General features: G+C 47.4%; 1 protein-coding gene across 3 annotated transcripts in view; it reads right to left on the bottom strand.

The window, feature by feature from the left end:
- Positions 1–25,230, bottom strand: part of CLCN5 (chloride voltage-gated channel 5) — a 187,289-nt gene that overhangs the window by 111,171 nt on the left and 50,888 nt on the right. For 2 of the 3 annotated variants that reach the window (XM_029607481.1, XM_029607482.1), the window contains one exon: positions 24,959–25,118. In XM_029607481.1, coding sequence (XP_029463341.1) covers positions 24,959–25,103 — 145 coding nt within the window. In that variant the 5' untranslated portion in view covers positions 25,104–25,118. Of the gene's footprint in view, positions 1–2,490; positions 2,787–24,958; positions 25,119–25,230 lie in introns of those variants that run through there. The other variant, XM_029607485.1, reaches the window with a different exon arrangement.

Below are 25,230 nucleotides of genomic sequence, written 5' to 3' on the forward strand. Positions count from 1 at the left end.
TTTTCAATTAAATTTCCCTAAAAACAGTTGTGTGACACCGGACAATAGTGATCAACTTTCCTTACATTCAATCCAGTTTTCTTTAAAACTGGTCTAACAATAGCTTGTTTCAGTTGAGACAGAAATTCACATGTACTCCATAAAGAATTCACTAATTGAGCCAAGTCACTACTCGCCTCGTGAGCCAACGCAGACACAATTTTGGATGGGACCTAGTCTAATGGACAGGAGGTAAATTCTCATCCATCTTAGTGTCATTTCTTCTTCCACTGCTGAAACCTCTCCAAACTCTTCAACATCTCAGTCACATAATCAGTCCCAGGTCAAAATGATTCTGAGACTGTCTTAGCAAGATCTTCTGTAGAATCAACTTGAGCTCTACCAAAAGTTTAAAAAAATGTTTGTAGGTTTCCTCTAATTTTTTTCTACAAAGAAACCAGCAAACTTCCCCCTTGAAAGGCATGTTAAAGATTGAGAGCCTCTATAAGAGGGGACAGATGTTTATCTAGTAATCACCCTAGCAAGTTCTTTAGGATAGAAACCACTTGTACTTTCTCAAAATAACCTCTCAGCTTCCCTCACTAAAGTCCTATACTCATAGTACCTTATTTTGGACCAGTCTTCATTTAATACAGATGGTTCTTCCCTCCATTTCCTAACAGGTTGCTTCAACAACTCTATACCTTTATGGTACCAAGCCTGATGTCTCCTAGGATCAGACACATACGTTCTTGATGGCGTCACTTTCGATAGTAAAACGTAAACGTTGAGTTCCAATTCTCCATCAATAATTTCATTCCCGACTCTCAGGTATCAACCCAGTTTTTCCTTATATAGCTCAACAACCTCAGGATCCAGATTTGCAAGCAATCAAATAGAAGCCCCTGAGATTGTCCCCCCTCTTGCCAATTTAAAACAGAATAAAGTGTGATCTGACCATGAGATAGGAAATCCCAGTCATCTCTCTCTTCTCTGTCCCACTGCTAGATCTCAAATTATACCTCCCCACCCTTTCAGCTCCTCCTTATGGTGCTTCTCAATCATTTATTCACTCTTCTCCTCGTGTATCTAATAAGCTGCCAGCTCACAGTTTATTTTTATATTGTTGCACCCTGTTTTGTGCACTTTTCTGGAACTGGCAGGCTATAAAAATTAACATTTTCTCCTCTAAATGTATAACAAACTAAATTTTAATAATTTTTAATTGAAAATACCTGGGGCAGGCGGTCTGCCTAACCAGAGTATGCCAGCCAAGTGGCAGTGTTATGCCCCATGCGAAAAGTCTGGGCTGTTTGCCAGGCTTCAGGTTCCTGGGTTGGCAGAGGCTAAGGATGCTGTTGGGAGAGGGGAGGGTGGCAGGGGTGGAGCCTCAGCCATAGGCACACTGGCGACATCTAGTGATCAGGTGCAAAGTCCATGCTTGCAGCATTCCAAAGGGCACCATGGTCTCACGGCTGTTACTGCAATGGCTGGGCTAAGTTGTATATGGTAGTGAAGCTGTGGGGAAGGAGTGGAAGAATCCTGGTTACAAATGAAAGCTCATATCACCATAACCCAATTTAGGAATGTTCTGATTAAGCTAAAAGCCAAAAGAAATAAGACCCTGTGGGACAAGAGAGAGACATAACAGCTAACCGGATAGAGCAATGACTCTTGCTCATAATTACAGTACATATAATTTTAAGAATTTAAAAATAAATTGTACATATGATAAAATATTTAAAAGTCACAAAATCCAATAAATTCAAAATAAATCTTTATACCTGTGCCTACACTTTTCTGATTGTGCTGCCCACAGCACATGTACTTCTACTCTCAGAAAAAAAAAAGGAACAATGTTAGGTCATGGGAAAACTGGAAGGTGGTATGGAAGAGAGTATGCACAAAGGTATGATTTGGAAATCTGTGAGTAATTTCATGCACATACTTTGCAACTGCTCAACCGTTACATTTTCAAAGGGGAAACCTGCACAGGAAGTTTCGCCTTCAAAATAAGCTGGCAGGTTTGTAGGTACAAAGTACCCAGGGGTCACCATGCTCCATAGAAAGTAGGAAAATTACTCCCACAATAAAAGATATTAATGTAAGATTCATAGCACTGTCACCGAGCACATTTTAAATGAGCAACTCTGTATGCCAGTGTCCGTCCCACTGAAGATGTTTGGATATTTTCACTGATAACTACCTATAGTCATTCTTGCGCTGGAACCCTTTGATAAATCTGCCAGAGCCTCAGAGTGAGAAAGGGAACAAGTTATATATAATTCAAAAGGAAGCCTCGATTCTTGGCCACTGTTGCAACTTTTGGAGCCAGAGACTGGGGATGGATAAAGATTTAAAGAGGGTAAAGTCTAATTTAATTTTGTAATTCACACTGATTTTGCCAACACTCTAATAAGTTCCACAAGCACCTCTTGGATCTTGCATCTTAAAACCACATGCCAAAAACCCTGAACCCATCAGAAATTTCACTGAATAAGGAAGTATTACCTGGATTATGCAGAGAAGCCCCAGAAAATCCTTACTCCAGACAGTCAATTCAGACTACAACCACAACTTGTCCAGGGGAGTTCTGCTCATTCCTTAATATCTCATTATGTTTTCTCAGGGAAGCTCTCAACACTAACTCAGCTCACAGGCAAGATCTGAGCTATGAGACAAGGACAGGCAAGTAATAACTGTACAATACGATGGTGGGGGGTTAACACCCTACCACCAGACCCCACTGAATCACAATTAGGTCACAATTGCCAAAAGCAGGAAAATGAAATCCCCTGCTTGAAAATAAAACTGGATCAGAGAAGGCTGTCAAGAGTCCTGGCTCCCTGGAGTGCTGATCCTGCAATGCTAATTTTAATCCCTTACCATATGCAGTAAATGTTAGAAAGAATTAACCAGACACTTGAAGTCACTGATTAACTGGAGAGATCACATATATTAGGGCAAGTCTCAATGCTAGTTATTATTTAAGATTTATTTTCTAGCGTATCAGGATGCTCTTCTGCTTCTGGCAGCGAAGTATCATTGCTTCAAACTTCTAATGCTTGTATGCTAAAAAGAATTACAAGAAATAATGTTTGGGCACAGAGACATCTCAGTTTATAAAAGCTTCAGAAAATAGATGTGGTCAGGGATGGTGAGAAATGAGAAAGACAATGCTATTGCAACAAATACAATTATTAATCAAGTTTGGCAAGGTCTACTTCCTCTGCGAGTGCAGACGACACTAAATGCATTCTTTAAAGACATTGTAGGTCCTCTTCTCCAGCCTGGACACTGGCTTCTTCCAGTGCATGCTGACTTATGCTCGCACCAGGATGGACAGGACGGACACTGTGTCCCCTAAATGTGTTCTCTTTGTGGAACAGACAAAGAATAGACAAAAATAATTCTTTAGGTTCTTTGGAACTATCACAACTATATACTGCAGAATGCTAGATTTGTACCTTGATCATACAGCTACAGAAATTAGCATCTCTACTAATGGAAAGCTACCTCAGCTTCTGAGATAGCTTTTCAGCAGATAAAGTACACAAAATGAACAAACACCACAATCGCTGTGCATTCAGTTTGCTAAAAGATTTTTTCTGCCAAGCACTTTAAAAAGTACAAGGTGATCAGAGTACTGCTTCCAGGGTCACCACCATCAAACGGAGCACCAGTACATAGAACCACATTGTCGGGCATAATGTGTTCATCAACAAACACACCTGCGCCAACAACTTCTGAATATGACCCTCCGGCAGGAAAACCCTGCCCTGCTTCGTGTCAAACCAAACACTGAGATACTCTAGCGACTGGGATGGCTGAAGACTGCTTTTGGCCAGGTTCACCACCCAACTGAGTACTTGCAACAAGTTCATCACCTTGCACGTCACCAGGAGGCTCTCTTCCAGAGACTTGGCCCAAATCAGTCACTCATCCAAATATGTGTATACCAGGATCCCATCCTCTCTTAACTCTGCTGTCACCACCACCACCATAAACTTTGAAAAAGTTCTGGGTGCGATGGCCAGACCAAAAGGCAGTGCTTGAAAATGATAACGACCCAAAATGGCGAATTGCAGAAAACATTGGTGCACTAGCCAGATAGGAATATGCAAGTACACCTCGGACAGATCCAAGGAGGTCAGAAATTCCCCAGACTACACAGCCATTATTACTGAGCCCAACGTCTCCATGCAAAAATAAGTCACCTGCAAATGATTGATCCCTTTGAGATCCAGGATTGGAAAAAAAGAGCCCTCCTCCTTTGGCACAAAGAAAAAAAATGGAATATCGGCCTGTAATTTCTTAAGATGTGGGCATTGGAACCACAGCCCTCAGACCGAGGAGCCTTGACAATGTAGACTCCACTGCTTACCTCTTCTGCGAGGAGTGGCAAAAAGATACCATGAACACGTACTGAGGAATACTGCAAAACTCCAGTGCATATCCATCTCATAACACCCACAAGAGCCACTGGTCCTGTGTGGTTTCAATCCTCCTTTGATAAAAGAGGGAGAGGCAACCCTCTTCCTATTCCCGGAAGCGGGTCGGCACATCTTCATGGGAGGCTTGGGAGGTTCCGCTACCCAAGCCTGCACATCATCTGGGCTATCTGGGACAAAAGGACTGTGACCTACTAAAAGGTAGAGTCTTCTGAAAGGTCACTTCTCTGTAGGGTTGAAAATGCTTGGATCCCCTAGCACTACCTCTCAGGCCAAAGGAGCGCAGCGTCTGCTTTTTATCCTCTGGCAACTGAGGAACTGGGGACTTGCCCCACTTATTGGCCAGTTTCTCCAACTTGCTCCCAAACAAGAGCAAGTCTTTAAAAGGGCAATTTTGTAAGGTTAGCTTTAGAAGTTGCACCGGCCGACCAATTTCTCAGCCATAACCGACGCCTGGCCGCTATTACCAAAGCCACTCCTCTGGCTGAGGTGCAGACCAAATCGCAGCCTGTATCTGCCAAAAAGGCAGCTGCTGCTTCCATATCTGCCCTGGAATTCACGCCAGATTACTTCTCTCTCAGGAGATTGATGAAACAAGAACAAGCTACCAAGAACAACAAGAAGCTATCTGCAAGGTCATTGCCACAGCTTCAAATGCTTGCTTAAGGATGGTCTCAATCCTTCTATTGTGCACATACTTCAAGGTCACTCCTCTCTCCACAGGGATAGTCGTACACTTGGAGACAGCACAGACAAGCATATCCACTTTCAGAAAATGCAACCGCTCTCTTGCTGTTTTGATTCTTCTTGTCATGCAGCCTCCCAACCACCAGGGGTCCTCTGGGAGTTTGCCTACCCTCTTTCCAGCTCTAGTCTTGGTGGCTTCATTACTCAGCAGATCTCTGCCTATTTAGCCCTGCCTCAGTCTACACTCTGTGCCTTGTAATTGAGTCTGCTCGGCCTCTCGTTACTTGTATTCCTCGTGGCTCTCTGCAGCCTTCTGCCTTGTGACTTTCCAAAGCCTTCTCACCTTGTATTCCTTGAGGCTTCCCTAAGCCTCCCGTCTCAAGTCATGCTCCCTGGCTTCCCTAAGCCTCCTGACTCAAGCCTGCCAGTATCATTAACTCCTGTCTTGTTCCAGTTTCCATCCCAGACTTTGGTTCCTGCCTGAGCTCACTGCCCACCAGACATCAGCCTCCAGTCCTGCAGCCTGCATCCCAAGTCTCCTTCGGCTTCTGTCTCCAGTCCTGTTAGACATCAGCCTACAGCCTGCCTCTTTGATCCTGCCTGACTTCTGTCTCCATGCTGAAGTCTGGTCCAGCTTTAGCATTAGGTCTCTCTCTTGTTCAAGTCCTGCCAGTCACCAGAACCCAAGGGCTCAAACTGTAGGGAAGGTGGCTGGTATAGGCCGAAGATCCCCTAGTCTAGTGTGCCCTGGAGTCCTTGACTGTTCCTCTGGGGGTTCCCCAGCTGAGCTTGGTCCTCAACCCTAACACTTGCCAATGGATCCAGGGGCTACAGGCCTTCCAAGACTCAACCTCCTTTGAAATTAGCCTCCAGGCACCCCACTCAAGATCAATCGATTCTTGAATGGCCTCCATAACAGGGAAAAAACAAGAGGCTTTACACAAAGAAACCAAAATGGTATTCTTCATTGGCTCAGACATGGAATCAGCCCCAGATACACCCAAGCATCTTTAACATCTGGGAAATCAGAGCCAGTAGCTCATCTCTATGAAAGAACCACAACCTAGTCCTATATGGTTCCAGTCCTGGAGGAATTTCTCCATCCTCCAGAGAGTAAGGATTGGCCTCATCCATGCCATCTGGATCCCTATCGGGAAAACCTGTTGCTGATCTAGCTTTACTTCGGTGCTTAACAGTAGCATCGGGCAAGTGAGAGGTCACCACAAGCGACTCAGACCTGGCAAGATTGGTCGGGGCTGAGGGCTGCGCCTGAAGAAAGGATTGCAATCCTTGAAAAAAGTTCCACCTAAGAAAAGGCAGAAGGATCCATGCCAAAAATCACACTGTCCTGTGGCCACTGAGCTACCTTCCCCTGCTGACAAACCAGTTAAGCGAGTTCCAAGGTCAGGCACCCCTTCTGACATATCTTTACCCAGGCCCACATCAGGGTGGGAAGAACCAGGTTAGTAAAATCAGACGAAGGTAATTCTGCCTGAGCCCCTAAGCAGCGCTGGCACAAGTTAGAGGGAACGCCAGGCTAAGATGCCCAAATATGACAGGCAGCACAGAGGGAAAGGTACTTAGGTTTCTTAGCTATAGGCACCATCAGTCTGTCAGTACGTTTAACAGGATGAAATTTAATGTGGACAAGTGCAAGGTGATGCACATAGGGAAAAATAACCCTTGCTGTAGTTACACGATGTTTGGTTCCATGTTAGGAGCTACCACCCAGGAAAAAGATCTAGGCATCATAGTGGATAATACTTTAAAATCGTCGGCTCAGTGTGCTGCGGCAGTCAAAAAAGCAAACAGAATGTTAGGAATTATTAGGAAGGGAATGGTTAATAGAACGGAAAATGTCATAATGCCTCTGGTTCGCTCCATGGTGAGACCGCACCTTGAATACTGTGTACAATTCTGGTCGCCGCATCTCAAAAAAGATATAATTGCGATGGAGAAGGTACAGAGAAGGGCAACCAAAATGATAAAGGGGATGGAACAGCTCCCCTATGAGGAAAGGCTGAAGAGGTTAGGGCTGTTCAGCTTGGAGAAGAGACGGCTGAGGGGGGATATGATAGAGGTCTTTAAGATCATGAGAGGTCTTGAACGAGTAGATGTGACTCGGTTATTTACACTTTCGAATAATAGAAGGACTAGGGGGCACTTCATGAAGTTAGCAAGTAGCACATTTAAGACTAATCGGAGAAAATTCTTTTTCACTCAATGCACAATAAAGCTCTGGAATTTGTTGCCAGAGGATGTGGTTAGTGCAGTTAGTGTAGCTGGGTTCAAAAAAGGTTTGGATAAGTTCTTGGAGGAGAAGTCCATTAATGGCTATTAATCAATTATACTTAGGGAATAGCCACTGCTATTAATTGCATCAGTAGCATGGGTTCTTCTTAGTGTTTGGGTAATTGCCAGGTTCTTGTGGCCTGGTTTTTGGCCTCTGTTGGAAACAGGATGCTGGGCTTGATGGACCCTTGGTCTGTCCCAGCATGGCAATTTCTTATGTTCTTAAAGGTGTGCGTCCAGCTGAATTTGCGCTGTAAAATATATGCATCCCAAAGTTAGGCGACCCAAAGTTTAAGTGCACAACCCTGTGCATGATAAGCGCCCAAAAGGTGACCGCCTAACCCAGATCATGCGCACAGGCAAGCTTGTGCCGAAAACAGATGCTGCTACCAACTCGACACCCAAACAGGCATCCAACTAAACATCCAAAAACTGGGTGCACAATTTGGACGCACAGCTGGACACCCCTGCACAAACAGATGGTCTTGAAGATGGCAGCCTAACAACGGCCGCTGCAGCCTACCACGCAGCGCACAGAGAAAAGCTTAAGAGCGGGCCCTAGCCCAAAAAGGCTGTTCAACCCGCCAGGCTGCCTACATCCCTTAACCTCCGTCGGGGTCGGGAACGAACATCGGCTCGGCATACTGAGCCCTGAGGAAGGAGGAAGCCCTACAACCTCCCCCCCTCCCCTTTTTTTTTTAAGCTTTATCTGAACTCAGCCCGTCCTGGCTGAGTAAAGAGCCTGTCTCCGGCTGGGACGGAGAGGGCATATACCATCACCGCAGCTCTCTGCTTTCTGCACCTGCTGCCTTTCAGCTGTTTCAACAGCTAAGTTCACGCCAGTTGGAAAAAAAAAACAGCTACTGGACCAAGGCACTTATCTGAGGGACCATGGAAATCACCTCAGGAATTCTCAACTGGGGGAGGGACCATTTGGTAACACTGCAGGAGAGCAGGGCGAATTTAATTTCCTTCTTTCTTTCTCCTTCTAAAACTAGAACAAATCGCCAATAGGGAGATGCATATCCACCGTCAGCTAGAGACAGAGAATACTGGCAGGCCGATGTCACTGCAGAGTTATATATACTGCAATGTCAGCTTGTTCCTTCTCCATCTGCTGGTAGAGGTGCAAAACTCACCGGTTCTGAATTCATCTGTCTGGATGCCAAGACAGACCTAGATCTTAAGTGGACAAACTGATGGACTAATTGCAAGTGGGAATGTTTTGCCTGAGCATGTTTTAAAATCCACTGACATGCGCACATAAAAGCTGACAAAGTCCTAAGGAAGACACATGCACTAGCTGCGCTCAAGGAACCTCAAAATAAGGAACATAGTTACACACAATTGGTGTATTTTACAACATAACACTCGCAAGTGCGCGCACAATTTAAAATTACAGCATACCTTCACCTGCGCACAGATTCATGCATAGATGTCTAGGTAATTAAGACAAAGAACAGTATTTGTTAAGCGACTTGTACATTTATAACAGATTTCTAACCTACCAGCTCCATTATCCAGCAATCAGGCAAAAGATCTGGAATTAGCTTGGTTTCACTATTTGCTGCAGAATCCCTCAGGCCACTATATCCACAGTATTAAACTGCCACCAAGGAACTATTTCACCTTGCAAAGACAAGTCTATTAATAATTAAACCAAACTACACTGTGTTCAGCTTAGTTAGTTTCTTCAGTGTTTGGGTCCACCTACTGAAAACAGATGGCTATCAAACTAATTCCACTGAACAGAATCCTGTTCTATGAATACTCTAATTACAAGAACTTCCAATATGGAGGTGGAAAGTTCCAGAGATTTCCATTAATGCAGACCTCCAGCAATGAAAGTCAGTTTGCAAAAATGAAATCTCTGCATTGGCCACATGAATTTGCTTTATGATTTACAGGTCATCGTAAAGGGTAGCAGGCCGATGAGCCCTTTGTGCTGTGGCATAGTTGACCTAGCCTCAAGGGCATACCCATGAGGCCTACACCGGCAGCTGGCAAATGTACCCTGTAATGGGACAGTCCTGAGCTTCACGTTTACCAGCCGCCTCTTCTGCAGGTTGAGCCTTGATTATAGTGGCTGGCAGGTTTTAGGTAGGTCTCTAGGGTAGAGAAGATAACTAAAGTCCAAGAGCACACTGGGGTCAGGACAGGCAGCTAGCAAGAATGGTCAGGTGCAGGCAAGCAGTCAGGTCCAAGCAAGAGGTCAAGATCCAGAGAGTCAGGCCAATAGTGGACGAAGACACACTGAAGACACTGGATAAGATGGATAAGGCAAGACTGGATAATGAAAGCTGAAGGAGACAAGGCTGGAAGAGGCAAAGTTGAAGAGGCAAGGCAGGATGAGAAACAGGAACACAGGAATCAGAAATGCTAGGCAACACATACTGCAAAGCAGGAGACTTAATGCTATGAGGTCCTTGCTTAAATAAGCTGGTTGGCCTGACATCACTGGAGAGCACTGTTCAGCATTTCCTGCTGTGGGACCCATATGATGTACACATACACATGTGCACAAGGAGATTCCGGGACAGGAGCAGCATGGCGGCATGTGGGGCCGTGCCCAGAAGCACTGAGGAGCTGGCAGTATCCCAGTTGCAAAAGTGTGCCAAATGGCATCCTGTGCTGCTCTCAGTGGCATCAGAGTGAGTACAGTGGCTTGTGGAGCCATCCCATATTTCTAACAGTGTCCCTCCTCCAAAGCCCCCTCCCTTGTCTTCTGAGCTTGGGTTTCGCAGGCAATCTCCCATGGAATTCAGATATGAATTGGGGGGGGGGGGGGGGGATTGCAGGTTGAAGGCCGGTTCCCAAGAGTTCTCTTCAGGTCCATGGTTCTTCCACAATATAAGATACTGCAGCTGATTTTGGACTCTTCTGGAATCTAAAATCTCTTGGACCTTGATTTGAGCGTCTTCCTCTGTAGCAGCTTCAGTGGTCTGCAAGGGCAGTCTGCCCAGCCAAAAGAGAATGACATGTTTCAACAGTGAGATAGGGTAAATATCATGAATTCATAAAGATGCCAGTAGCTTGAGTTTGTAAGCCACAGGGCCCAGTTATTGCTCAATGGGTAATGAATCCACAAACTGTAGTGTGAACTTCAGAGATGGCATCTTCAAATCGTAGACTTTTAGTGCTGAGCTAAACTAAGCTTACCGGGAGAAGTTGATATGCAGGGCGGCGTTTTTCAGCGGTTTGTTTTTTTTAAAACGCTCTTCCGCACATTCTAGAAGATTGTGTTTCTTCTGTCACAGTTTCTGGAGTTCCAGTCCCATCAGGTTAGCTGCTGGGCAAGAGTCTGAGACCGGAACAAGTCTGAGTGTACAGGGATGGTATCCAAACACAAAGTAGAAGGGTGATGGCCAACTAGAACTGTTCCTGTGAGTATGATGTGAGAATTCAGCCCATGGGAGGACAGTTGGGGAGCTAACTCTAGGTCACACCACTTCTGCCTCCCCATGCACCGTCCCGGTGACCATACTCCTTCCCGAAGGAGAGTTTGAGACGCTAGCCCTGATTGACTCAGGAGCCGAGGGAATCTTCATGCTCAAGGACTTGGCCCAGCAACTCCAGATTGCAGTTCAACCCCAATGACCCCCTCTCCATGTGTCCTCTATTCAGGGGAGGCTTCTTCCAGGGACCATCGATACTCGTACTAGGCCTCTCACGCTATGCACTGGAATTTTGCATGTAGAGGAGATTTCATTCCTCATCCTGGAGAGGTCTATGCACCCGGTCATCCTGGGACTGCCTTGGCTGTGGAAGCACTCTCCCATAATTTGTTGGGAAACCCTCCAGGTGGCATCCTGGGGCCCTTCATGCTTCGGCTCTTGCTTGACTGCTGTTCCACGACCACAGATACCTCTCCTGACGACATCATTGGCGTTGTCGCCCCACTATCAGGACTACAGCGATGTCTTTTCCAAGGAGAGTGCCGAGATCCTCCCGGAGCACCGCCCTTTCGACCGTGCAATCAACTTGCTCCTGGGTACCACGCCGCCACAAGGACTGGTCTACCTGTTGTCTCTTCCCGAGACACAAGCCATGTCTACATACATCCAGGAGAACCTAGACCGAGGGTTCATTCGACCATCCAAGTTCCCAGCTGGAGCAGGCTTCTTCTTCGTGGCGAAGAAGGACGGGTTCCTCCGACCCTGCATAGACTACCATGGCTTGAACAGCATTACCCGGCGGGATCGGTACCCGCTGCCTTTGATCCCGGAACTTCTGGACAGGCTACAAGGGGCCAAGGTGTTCACAAAACTGGATCTCCGTGGGGCATACAACCTAGTAAGGATTCATCCAGGCAATGAATGGAAAACCGTATTATGAATGGACATTATGAATACCTAGTCATGCCCTTCGGTCTCTGCAATGCCCCGGCGGTTTTCAAAACCTTATGAACGAGGTCCTAAGAGACATGCTACATTCCTCTGTAATCGTTTACCTCTATGATGTACTCATATATTCCAAGGACTTGGAGACGCACCGCCAAGATGTTCGACGAGTCCTACAGAAGCTACGAGACAACCGACTTTACGTTAAGTTTGAGAAATGTCTCTTCGAGCAGGAGTCGTTACCCTTCCTTGGGTACATTGTATCCTCCACCGGTTTCCATATGGACCCGCAGCAATCAAGTATTGGCCGCAACCACTAGGAGTGAAGGCACTCCAACGGTTCCTGGGGTTTACCGGCAATTTATCCCTCACTACTCTCAGAAGGTAGCTCTACTGACGGCCCTTACCAGAAAGGGCACCGACGCTAAGCACTGGCCACCGACGGCCCTACAAGCCTTCCAAGAATTGAAGGAAGTGTTCCTCCAGGACACCTGCCTTCGCCACCCTGACCCTCAACGCCAGTTCATTGTGGAGGTCGACGCCTCTGACGTAGCGGTCAGGGCTGTTCTAAGCCAGCTGTCCAATGGAAGTAAACCCCTGCCATGTTCCTACTACTCTCGCAAGTTCTCCCCTGCCGAGAGGAAGTACGGCATAGGGAATAAGGAACTACTGGCCATCAAACTTGCATTCGAGGAGTGGCGGCAATGGCTGGAGGGGGCCCAGCACCCGATCGTCATTTACACAGACCACAAGAACCTGGAATACCTGTGTCGTGCCCAGCGTCTTAACCCACGGCAGGTGCGCTGGTCACTCTTTTTCAGCCATTTCAATTTTTCCCTCCGGTACCGACTAGCATCCAAGAACATCCGGGCGGATGTGCTCTCCCGCACGGCGGAGACAAAGGATACCATCAACCCGCCTCAGTACATTCTGGATCCAGCCCAAGTTCTTCTGGCCACATCTGAGTTGGCTCCCTCGGGTAAGACTGTGGTGCCATCTCGCTCCCGTAGAAAGGTCTTAGCATGGGCCCATGATTCCCTGACCGCCGGGCACCCAGGAACAGCCAGGACCTTAGAGCTGCTGACAGAGTTCTACTGGTGGCCGCAGGTCAAGAAAGATGTACGACTAAGTCCAGTCGTGTCCTACCTGGGCCCGGCAGAAGACCCTACACGGACGCCCCTGGGGGCTCCTGCAGCCACTACCCATTCCCATGAAGCCCTGGACTCACCTGTCCACAGATTTTATTGTGGATTTGCCGGTTTCTGATGGGAAGACTGTGATCTGGGTCACAGTCTATCGGTTCTCGAAGATGGCCCACCGTGCCTCTCGCCAAACTGCCTTCAGCACCAGAGTTGGCTAGTCTCTTCACACAGCACATCTTCCGACTACATGGACTTCCTTCGCACATTACCTCGGACTGTGGTCCCCAGTTTACGGCGAAGTATTGGAAGTCCCTCTGCAGGAAGTTCGGGGTGCAACTAGACCTGACAACCGCCTTCCACCCTCAGGCCAACGGCCAGGCCGAACGAACCAACAGAATGCTAAAGGCCTTCCTCCAGGCCTTCGTCAGAGATCTGCAAGACGACTGGGTCACCTTGTTACCCTGGGCGGATTTCTCCTATAACCGCCATAAGCACTCTACAACCAACTAGTCCCCGTTCCAGTTGGTCTACGGGAAGATTCCAAGGCCTCCTCTGCCACTGCCTTTGATGGTACCATCTCCTGCAGTTCAACTTACGGCACGACACTTGTGCAACCTATGAAGAACCACCCAGGAGAAACTCCGTCTGACGGCAGCCAAGGCTAAAAAATATGCGGACAGGTCACGGCGGCCTGCCCCGGCCTTCCTTCCGGGGCAGAAGGTATGGTTAAGTACCAGGAACATCCACTTACGGACTCCCTCTATGCGCCTGGCCCCCCAGGTACATCGGCCCATTTTCGATAATTGAGCGAGTAGGGGCGGTCTCCTACCGGTTACGTCTGCCCTCCACCCTGAGGAATCCACGTGTTCCACGTGTCTCTCCTCAAGCCGGTGGTTCTCTCAACATTTCATGCCAAGCCTCCCGAGCCTGCCACCGCCACGGCCGACCCAGATGTCACCTACACTGTAAAAGATGTCTTGGACGTTCGGTTCCACCGTCACCGCTGGGAATACCTCCTCTCATGGGAGGGTTACGGTCCAGAGGAGAACTCCTGGGAACCTTCATCCCATATCCTGGACAAGGGTCTCCTCCACCAGTTTCATCGGGACCACCCGGCTAAACCCAGACTTCCGAGAAGGAAGGGGGGGGGGGTACTGTTGCGGTCCCGGGCCATGCCCCGGTCCCTCCACCTACCTCAGGGATGGCCCGGGCCGTTTCGCGGTCTTCTCGGGCCTGCATGGCCTCCAGCGCGTTTCTCCCTCCTCGGGAGAGATGCCGACGATCCGCGGCGGCTGGCCCTGCCCCCTAGACGTGCGTGTGCGAGGAGGAGCCATTCTTAAAGGGGCCAGTGCAGGAAAACTATAGAGAACGTCCTGGATGACATCAGATGCTGCAGGGTATTTAAATCCTGCAGTTTCACCTAGACAGCGCCTTGCAATGAGGTTCCTCAGTTTCCTGATTTATTAGTTGCTGCAGTGTGTCCTGATCATCCTGTCTTCTGGCTTCTGACCCAGCTTCGTCTCCTGACTTCATCTTCAGCTTCCGCTCCTGGTTTTGGTTCGTCCTCTGGCTTTGACCCGACTCAGTCTTCTGCTTTTGTCCCTGGCTTTGGTTTGGATCTCTGACTTCTGGCTTCTCACCTGGCTTCGCTCTTGGACTCCGACTTCGGCTTCTTCCATCTCCTCAGGTATCCGGTACTTGCTGACCCAGAGGATTCTCCTAAGTCCCAGCGGCTCGGGCTCTCACGGGCTCCTCCCGGGGGAGCCGCGGGCTTCCGAGGGTGAAGACTCTTCAACTACCTGGGTCCAGCCGCCCTTTGTCCACCTCTTCGGCCGCAGTCCGGATCCTTGGTCACATAGGGTCCCACCTAAGTCCAAGAGGTCCAGGTCCCTACGGGCTCCTCTTGGGGGGACCTCGGACTTCCAGTGGTGAATCCTCTTCCGAGTCTCTTCCGTGCCACCTTCTGGCTGTGACGCTCGCTGTGGGCCTCCACAGCATACCATCCACCGTCTCAGCCGGCCCAAGGATCCACGATCGTAACATATAGTATCCGTTGCAGGTGTTAAAAGCAGTCTTCATAAGAACATAAGACATGCCATACTGGGTCAGACCAAGGGACCCATCAAGCTCAGCATCCTGTTTCCAACAGTGGCCTATCCTAGTCACAAGTACCTGGCAAGTCTCAAACATTAAATAGATCCCAAGCTACTATTCCTTATTGATTAATAGTGGTTTATGGACTTCTCATCTCCCTCTCAGATTCTGATCAGGTTGAATGCCCCCAAAGGTCCAGCTTGGTAAGTATTTGCACGCCCCGAAGACGGTCAAAGAAATCAGATCAAGGGAAGAGGATAGCGATTCTTCTTGGTAATAGAGTTAAGACTACGATAATCAATGCAGGGACTTAATGACCTATCCTCCTTCCCTACGAAAAAGAATCCAGTCCCTGTAGGTGAGGAAGAGGGGCAAATGAAGCCTTGATCCAAGTTCTCTTTAATATATTTGGTCATAGCCTCTGTTTAAGAAGCAGAAAGTGAGTATACTCTGCCTCTGGGTGGAACATTGCCAAGGACCAAGTTTATGGCATAATCATAGGAGCAACGAGGTGGCAGGACCTCCACCTGCTGTTTGCTTAAAACATCGACAAACTCAGTATACTGTGGTGACAGGCTCAGAAGCTCTGAGGTAACTGTCCGAGCCACAGGCATGACTTTGGAAAGGCATTGCTCGTAACAGCTAGGGCTCCATCTAGCGATTTGCAATCGATGTGGGGCTGATATAGCATGAACCATGGCAGGCCTAAGATACGTGATAGCCTTGCGCAACACAGGCTAATTTGTTCTCCATGCAGGATCCTTGTTTGCATGGTCAGTGGTACTATGACTGTTATAACATGTCCAGGAAAGGGGTCTCCATAAACGCAGGAGATCGAGAGCAGGGTGTCCAAGGGAACCACCAGTATGCTGTAGTTTTGATCAGAGCCTCATGAATAAAACTGCCCCCAGTGCTGGTATCCAGAAAGGCAAGAGCATCAACAAGAATGTCCCCAAGAGATAGGTGTACTGGGATTAGCAGATGTGGAGAGGTGCAAGGATGATGGCCTCTCCCAGAAGGTCTAGGTGAATTTCCCAGCTTACGAAATACCCAGATGCAGTACAGTATAAACACAGGTTTAGGTTATGGTGTCTCTACTTCTCTTCTGCTAACAGTTGAAACCAAATCACCTGCATGGCTTCCAATGGTGCAGGTCCCAACTTCGGAGGAGTGGGAGGTTAAAGGATACTGTAAATTCAGGGTAAGTTGAACAGGGTGGTGAACAGAGTTTCTGTCTTTGGTGTGTTCCTGGAACCTCAGGTCTAACCATACAGCTAGGCTAATTAGACTCTCCAAGGTGTCTGGCAGGTCCCGGGCAGCCAACTCATCTTTAATGCGCTCAGAGTCCTTGATGGAAAATTGCGATCAGGCTGTCGCTGCCCCATTGCACGTCAGAGGCCAAAGGGTAGAAGCGCATTGCATACTCTCCCAAAGACCGGAAACCTTGCCTAATCTGTTAGAGTTCATGTGACAAGGAAGCCATGCGACAGGGCTCATCGAATATTTTGCAGGAAGCACTAGGTCCCCCAAGAGTGAATCAGCCCTTTCCCAAAGGGCCGCCCAACAAGGAAAGAAGTCACTTTGACTAAGTCTGAAACAAGGGTGCCTGCAATTCAAACTGCATCCAACATTGGTTGATGAAGCCTCTACATTTTAGTGGATCTCCATCATACCTCCAAGGCGGAGGCAGGTGGAGCATGGGAGTAGCAGACCATGTGATAGGTGTCAGAGCCGAAGCCGGAGCATGCCGGGCCACAATGCCTTGAAGATATCCAGCCATAGTATTAAGCTGATCCTGCTGCTGTTGAAGCTGCTGTGCTAAGCTGGTGATAGCGGAGGAGAGTCCGCTGAGCTCATGGCCAGAACAAATTGTGAAGGGTAACAGGTGTGTGAGCCCTTTGTGCTGTGGCGTAGTTGATGCAGTCTTAAGGGCAAACCCACAAGGTCTATGTCGGCAGCTAGCGAATACATCCTGTTAGCCGAACAACCTGGAGCTTCACCTTTACCAGCTGCCTCCTCCGCAGGTTGAGCCCTTGGATTATGGTGGCCGGCAAGACTTAAGCAGGACCACAGGCAGGCAGTAGACTAAGGAGTCGGATACAGGCCAAGATCAGGGCAGGCAGCTAGCAAGAGTGGTCAGGTCCAGGCAATAGGCAATCATGGTCAGGTCCAAGAAAGAGGTCAAGATGCAAAGAGTAAGGCCAAAGTGGACGCAGACAATGAAGACACTGGACATGATGGATAAGACAAGGCAAAGCTAGACACGGTGGACTGGAGAAAGCGAGGCTGGAAGGCAAGGCTAGAAGAGGCAAGGCTGGACAAGAAACAGTAACACAGGATTCAGAAATACTAGGTCTCCTGTACTGCAGGAGACCCATTGCTAAGGTGAGATAATGCTGCAAGGTTCTTGCTTAAATTTATTTATTTATTTAATAACTTTTATATACCGGCATTAGTAGGAGACATCATGCCGGTTCACATGACAACAAAAGAGTCCTCCTTTTCTCTTTGGAATTAGGAAGTACCTGGAGTAGATTCCTTGCCCTCTTTTCCCTGGTAGTATGGGCTCGACTGCTCTGGCTGTTAAGAGGGAGGAGAGCTCCACTTGTAGTACCTCCTGACACACTACTGGCCCCCAAAATGGGCACGGAGGGCAATTTGGCGGGACATCCAATAGATTTAATTGGAACCCCAGGCAGACAATGAAGAAAACCCACTGGTCCAAGGTTACATCAGGCCACTGGTTTGCAAAGAACCGCAGCCTGCCCCCGAATGGAGAATCCAATGTCCCGGGTACGGGCAACTGACTTATACCCCCTATGGTCCAATCAAAACCCAGTTCTCTGAGTTGATCGAGGAGCTGGCTGGGGAGCTTTCTGCTGCCTCGGACGGCTGCAAGAGCTCTAATGGTATTGATGGATCAAGGAGGCAGAGGACAGTACTTCCTCTGCTGAAATAAAGACTTACTGGGTCCCGGCCTCAATGGCCTCCTGGAGGAAGAGGACGGGTCCGAAGAACTGGCGGAGAGTTGTTGGAGGGTTTCATGAAGGTCCCAGAGTTGGCCCACAGCATCTCTCACCCTCTCCAAAGAGATTCTCTCCAGTACATGGCTAGTGAGCGCGTAGTTCCTGTACCTCAGTTCTGAGATCCGAAGCCCGCAGCCATGCCATTCTGTGGAAGCCGATTCCCACTGCCATCTTGAAAACATTGTAGGTTGAACAGATCTTGTGTTTCCCACACTCCAGACCCTAGTGCACCAACGATGCAACAATATCTTGCTCCTATTGAGGCATCTGCTCAGTCACTTCCTGTACCTGCTTCCATATTTACTGCGAGTACTGGCTCATGTAGAGCTGGAGGCAGCAATGCTGGTAATATGCATGGTACCTTGGAACACCTTCTTCCCACGAATGTCCATCACTCTGTTGTCCTTCCCTGGGGACACTGAGGAATGGGTATGAGAGTGCTTGGCCCTCTTGAAGGTGGATTCAACCACCACTGACTGGTGAAGCAGCTGACGCTTATTGAATCTGGCCATCTTCTTGATGAGGTAAACCCTATCTGCCTTCTCATTAATGGTAGGCACTGTGAAGGGGTGTTCTCAAATCCTCAGCAGCAACTTCTTAAGAATCTCATGTACTGGAACCGCCATCATCTCCTTAGGAGGCTCCACAGACTGGAGGATCTCAAGCATTTTGTGCCTGGTCTCTGCCATCACCCTCACAAACCCTGTGAAGGTCCTCAGGCGGAGAAGGATCTGACAGGAGATGATCCAAGTCCTTGGAGGACTCAGTCTGGTCAATACCCAGGGGTCATAGGGACCTTCATCCTCAATGTATGCCACAGGGGATGGGGCCCTAGATGCTTGGCCTATGTCTATAGGTGCAGGCACCGATGGAACTGGACATGGGCCTATAGGCCTTGGCATCTCCACTGGCCTCAGCGGCAAAGACCACTGAATTGGTAGGGGAGGCCTCGATGCCCCACCGGGTACTGGTGCTGTCCCAGGAACAGACGCCTGCTGGGTCGGTATCATACCAATAAGCACATTGAGCTTCTTTAGAAGCAGTACTGGTTCTGGTGCTGTCAGTGCCACAGGACCTAAGCCCTGCAGCACCCAGCAACTCCTCAAACATTGCCGTTACCAACACAGAGTGGGAGGAAGGAGAGGTGGCCAGATCTTCCTTGGACCCATGAAGGGGTTGGCGACTGGCACCAGGACCGGTGGAGACAGTCGCAGACCCCAGGCATCGATGGAGGATGGGTGCTCCTCGCCACTGGGTCATTTTGGGGGCTTTGCGGCAAAAGCCAGAACATCCCTGTGCCTGGCACCGTGCATCGATGCTTCCCTCGATGCCTAGTCCGGTCCTTCCCCAGTGCAGAGGATGACGAACCCAGTGTCCTCCACTCCAAGGAGTTCGATAACAATTGGTCTCCAGTGCCCCTATCCACCGGTGACCTCGACACAACAGACGGTCCCCACTGATGTCAGTGGCAAAGTATCTATTGGTGCGGCTCAGAGGTCCTTTGATGTTGCCAATGCCAATGACTCAGACTTCTTCAATCCGAACAGCTGATTCATCTTGTCGAGTCGAAGCAGATGTCCCTTTGGGGTCATCTGGGTGCGCACGCAAAAACCCCGGACATCATGCGATGCCCCCAGGCAGAGAATGCATACTTCATGAAGATCAGTGATTGACGGGGCAAAACAAAAGGGTAAAAGGACGGAGTGAATGGCCAGCGGGCACCAAGGCACTGCCACCACAGAGAGAACCAACCCTGAAAAGAAACTTACCCAAAACACTGAAAACCCTGACTGGGGACACCACAGGGAGGCACAGAAAGGGACCCAACAACAGACCGAAGAAAAGGATCGCAAAAAACCACGGGGAAAAAAAAAAAAAAAAGGTTTTGTATAAGGTAGAAAGCAAAGTTTTTAGAGCTCAAACAGTGAGGCTCACAGCTCCACAGAAAAATAAGAGATGAAGAAGGACCCCGCATGGATGCGTGGTTTAAGGCTTCATCTGATATCACCCATATGTGAGGACTACCATTCTGCTTATCCTCGGAGAAAAGCATTACTTACTGAACAATGTTCAATACAAATGCAAACTTCTGATGTGTGCATGTTTCAACTAGTCAACTCTGTGCCAAAAGAAAAACTAATCACTCCTAGTGCAAAAAAAAAAAAAAAAAAGGTAGTGGGCAAATAACTAGCATCAAACAGATATAGATAGGACTTTTGTGAACAGACAAAATAAAAATGGTGCAACAAAATGGCAATAGACCCAGTTAAGCCATGATTTACTGGGTTTTCATTCAGCTATCAATTGCATAAGGAGCTGCACTCAGTGCTCAGTAATAAGACAGAATATAGCAGAAAACCCTCAAAGAACAAAAAAAACAACAAAAAAACCCACAATCTATTCTGTTTGGATTTGCATGGGTCATAATAATCTGTTAATTCTCAAACATTTTTTGGCACACTTAAGATCTCATTAACTATGCATTTTTCCCATAGATACAGAATGGGAGAAAAGCCTTAGTGAATCAGGTCCTTAGTTTGGAAATGATGGAGATATTTATGATTTGGCTGGTTCAATATTTTGGTACTATCTTACGCACAGTTCGGTAGTATCCAGGTTTGGACATTATGGGTTGAATAATCAAATTAGTCTTATCGGTGCACAAGGGTACTTTTGCTTTGATTATTGCCACCACCACCCCTCCATTATTACCCACAGAGATTTGCACCTGCTTTCTCTGTGGGTAAATCTAGACATGTCATTCGATCCCCTGCTCTCTCCCCACTTATCAGAATGACTCCACACAAGGCTGAGAAACTCACACGCATCATAACAGAAACATAGAAACGGCACTAGAAAAGGACCAAATGGTCCATCCAGCTGCCTAACAAGCTTATGGTAGCATCAGCCACGCCATACAGATCTCCCCCGTAATGATAGCATCAGGGGGTGGCATCAGCCGCGCCATACAGATCTCCCCCGTAATGAAAGCATCAGGGGGTGGCATACCCCACGCCATACAGATCTCCCCTGTAATGAAAGCATCAGGGGATGGCATCAGCCGCGCCATACAGATCTCCCCCGTAATGATAGCATCAGGGGGTGGCATATCCCACGCCATACAGATCTCCCCCGTAATGAAAGCATCAGGGGGTGGCATATCCCACGCCATACAGATCTCCCCCGTAATGATAGCATCAGGGGGTGGCATCTGCCATGCCATACAGATCTCCCCCGTAATGAAAGCATCAGGGGGTGGCATCAGCCGCGCCATACAGATCTCCCCTGTAATGAAAGCATCAGGGGGTGGCATCAGCCGCGCCATACAGATCTCCCCCATAATGAAAGCATCAGGGGGTGGCATCAGCTGCGCCATACAAGTTATCCCCATACTTAGTTTCCCCAAACCGTCAAAGTCAGGGCCCTTGTTGGTTGCTGAGTCCAACTCCTCATTATCTCTTGCCGTTGAAGCAGAGAGCAACATTGGGGTTGCATCACAAGTATAAGGCTTATTGGTTAAGGGTAGTAGCCAATAAGCCTTATACTTGTCCATATTTTTCCCTGCATTGAGGGTGGGCAATTTTTAAAAAGCCAATTTCCATGCTTTTTACCCATGCAAATGACCCTCCAAAAATATCCCTACGTGGGGATTTTCCCCCTTTTGTAAAATGGCTCATTTTTCTACAGAGACAGCATTCCTGGCCATTGCACAGTGCCATCAAGCGTGCAGATTCAGGAGGCAGTCAATGGTTGGGCTACACAGGAAGGAGAAAAGGGATAAAAAGGGCTAAAGGGGTCTTGGGTTGCTGCAAATGAAGGTTCCTATTCTCGTCCACTCAGAGATGGAAAGTGAAAAAAAGCAGGAAGAGGACACTAGGGGGCGGGGCTAAAAATCAAACAAAAAGGAAGAGGCATTTTTTTAGCTTCTGTTTAACGATTTTCCTTGAGTACAAGCAGAGGTACATGGATGTGTCTAGCACGTGAGAAAAATAAAATCAAAAGACGCATATAAGCTTTGTGCATTACATTCAAAACTGAAAGCAAAAAGTCTTCGTGTATTCTTATTTCATTTTTTCAGCCAACTGGCAGCATGTGAAGGGAGCAACTGAGGATCCTATACACTATGCTTCAGAATAACTAAAGCCAAACAAATTGTTAAAATATATATTTCTATATATAAAAATGCATAAATACAAGCAAGCATGAATGCACTATTATAATCATTAAGATAAAAATTCTCTCTTTATTAATGTATATCGATATTTAAATAAAAGGGAGGGAGGAAGAATAGCCTAGTGGTTAGAGCAGTGGGCTATGAACCAGGAGAGCAGGGTTTGAGTCCCACTATCGCTCCTTGTGACCTTGGGCAAGTCACTTTACCCTCCATTGCCTCAGGTACAAAAACTTAGACTGTAAGCCCTCTGGGGATAGAGAAATACCTACAGTACCTTAATGTAAACCGGTGTGATATCTCAATTGAGATCGAATGCCGGTATATAAAAATAATAAATTAAATAAATTAAAAAAGGTTTTCCACCTACAAAGAAATAACATACAAAGAGTCCATGTTCCAAATGGTGCACATCTTCACTGTATAAAATATAAGTCACAAATACTACAAAATGACAAATAAATTCCTTATTCAGGATCCTGACAGGATCTTGTCAAAACTCCGCTGGCCCACACAATCTCAGTAAACTCAGTCATTGGCAGGACAGTTTTGTACAGTTTAAAGCTCTACACCATTTGGTACATGGACTCCTACATCTATATCATTATTTCAGGCCTGACCGTGGATATCCTAAAACCTGTTCCAATAACAGTCACATTGAGGGGATTGTTTGCCACTGAAACCAACTATGAGAGCGTACATGGGTTCTAATCAGACTCCACTAAGACAGCAGAGCGTAGAGAAGGGTTGCCAGGCTCATGCAGCGTGACAAACAATTCCAGAATATGAAGACTGGTTTGTCCTCAGTACAGGCCTTTATGACTTTTGAACATATTTTAGATGAGGTTTTTTGTTTTTTTTTTACAACAAATGTGTTTTTGTATTACAACAGACAGAAAGTTTGATTACCCTTTACTCTGTATAATAGTTTGCACTTCTCCCCTTTCCACATTGTATATACCTGGTACTTTATCCTCTCTCCACCTCTTTATAGGCCCTTGTTCTAATTTTGTTCGATGTTGCCGTATTTATCTAGTTTCAAATTTGATCTAAGTCATGCAGTTCCTTGTAAAGCGTATTAAGCTAAGGTCCTGTTCAGTGTAAACCGATGTGATATTCCCAATGAATGTCGGTATATAAAAATCATTAATTAATGAATTAAATACATTTTGTATCTCTTTTGATATGGTCATGGGTAGTCGAAATGCATGCATCTAAAAAGTCTTGTCAGTTTGTACATCACTATGTAGATAAGGGGTGGGCAACTCCAGTCTTCGAATGCCACAAAACAAGATATCAACAAGGAATGCTCATGAGATAGGTTTGCATGTAACGGAGGCAATGCATGGAAATATTTCATGCATATTCATTGTGAATACCCTGACTACCAGACCTGTTTCTGGCACTCAAGGAAGTAGCTGCCTACCCCTGATGTAGATTCTTTGTAGGTTTTGATACCTTTTATTGGACCAACGTAAGAATAATGCAAAGATGTTGCAGGGCATGACCTTTGAATACTACATAGGTCCCTTCCCATCTAGAGCATATTTATAGATTATTCTTATGTTGATCCTATAAAAAGGTATGCTGGAGACCAAGGTACTGCCACTCTCCTCCTGCCTGCATTGGCCAGCCAATCAGCACACTAGGGGATGAAAATCAAAAGAAGCAGGAAGCAAGAGGAGGGATCAGCAGAGAAGGAGACATTTCGTGAGAGGCATACACCAGCATGTTCGACCCCGCCCAGTCTCTGGTCTTCTGTGATTCCTTAGCGTATCAGTCAATTCTGCAGCATTACCATTGCTACAGCACTGCAGGAGAGCAGAGACCCTGATCATAAACAGAATGTCCAACCATGCAAACTGGGAGGTCGGCCAAGATAATAGGGTGCCAAGCTCACAACGGGAGCAGGCCCCTTTTTGGCCAGAAAGCCATGACTTAGGTGGGGGGGTGGAGAAGGAGGACAGTGAGTGAGGCAGTCAGTTTGCTAGGCAAGGGTTAAGGTTGAGGGGGGGGGGGGGGGAATGATGCAGCGGGGGTTAATACGTGCTGGCTGACTTGCCAGCCGTTATTATAATTTAGAGTGCTGGCAGGGTGCTATTGGCTCCATGGCTTGGCACCTAGGATGCAGGGGGAGGAGTTGAGCTGGGAGGTGCTAGCAGCGTTATTTGCTGGCATCTCCGCAGCTGCTTGAGTTGCTTCCCTCCCACCTGCCCTTATTATATATCTTTGTTAGGGGTATGTTTCATCGCAGCTGGGGGGTGGGGAGGTATTCGATGTGGCGGATTGCCCGAGCCAATTTGGTTGATATGTACTATTGTTAAGTTGCGTTCCTGCTGCAACACTGCCTTGTTGACAACTGGGGGTAGTTGTCCGACACGGACCCCTTGCTAGGAGGTGGCGGGGGTCCTCTGGACTGGCTCTTTGCTGGGAGGTGGCGGGGGTCATAAACTGAGCAAGGCTTTGGAACACACTAGCCAGGTGGCTAGGGATGATCATCTTGCTGGGAGGTGGCGGATGATTGGTGCGTGTTACACAATGTTAATGTTATGTAATGTTATAATGTTTCTGCATATGGCTCGGGCATCTTCGATGTAAATGATTAAAGCTACGGCCCTTGTTAATTCCAATATATCTTCTGTGGATCTTTAATTATGTAAAGGGGGGGATGCGAGAATGTGAATGTCCCGGCTGTCTATATTATTGCTATTCTCCCAATTTGCTTGCTAATTTTTTCTTTACATCTTTTCCTGAAAGCAAGGAGGTAAAACCATACCTTCTGACATGTCCCCATCCAATGGGGGTACATCATCCGTCGTAGTGAAGTCCAGCGTTGCTCCAGAAATCTCCACCATTTCTTCATCGCTAGTGCTGCTCTCTAAACTGTTTAAGCTCCCGCGGTGGAAACCTTTGTTTTTCATTGCTGGTGTCTAAGCCTGAGAAGAAAACGAAACAAACAATAACCATAAAAAAAACCCTCACAAACTAGTCAAAGTTGAATTAGACAGCAGGACCTAAAAGGTTGGTGAGGTATAGGATGAGTTCCTT

The sequence above is a fragment of the Rhinatrema bivittatum genome, chromosome 6, assembly GCF_901001135.1.
Source record: "Rhinatrema bivittatum chromosome 6, aRhiBiv1.1, whole genome shotgun sequence".
Lineage (NCBI taxonomy): Eukaryota > Metazoa > Chordata > Amphibia > Gymnophiona > Rhinatrematidae > Rhinatrema > Rhinatrema bivittatum.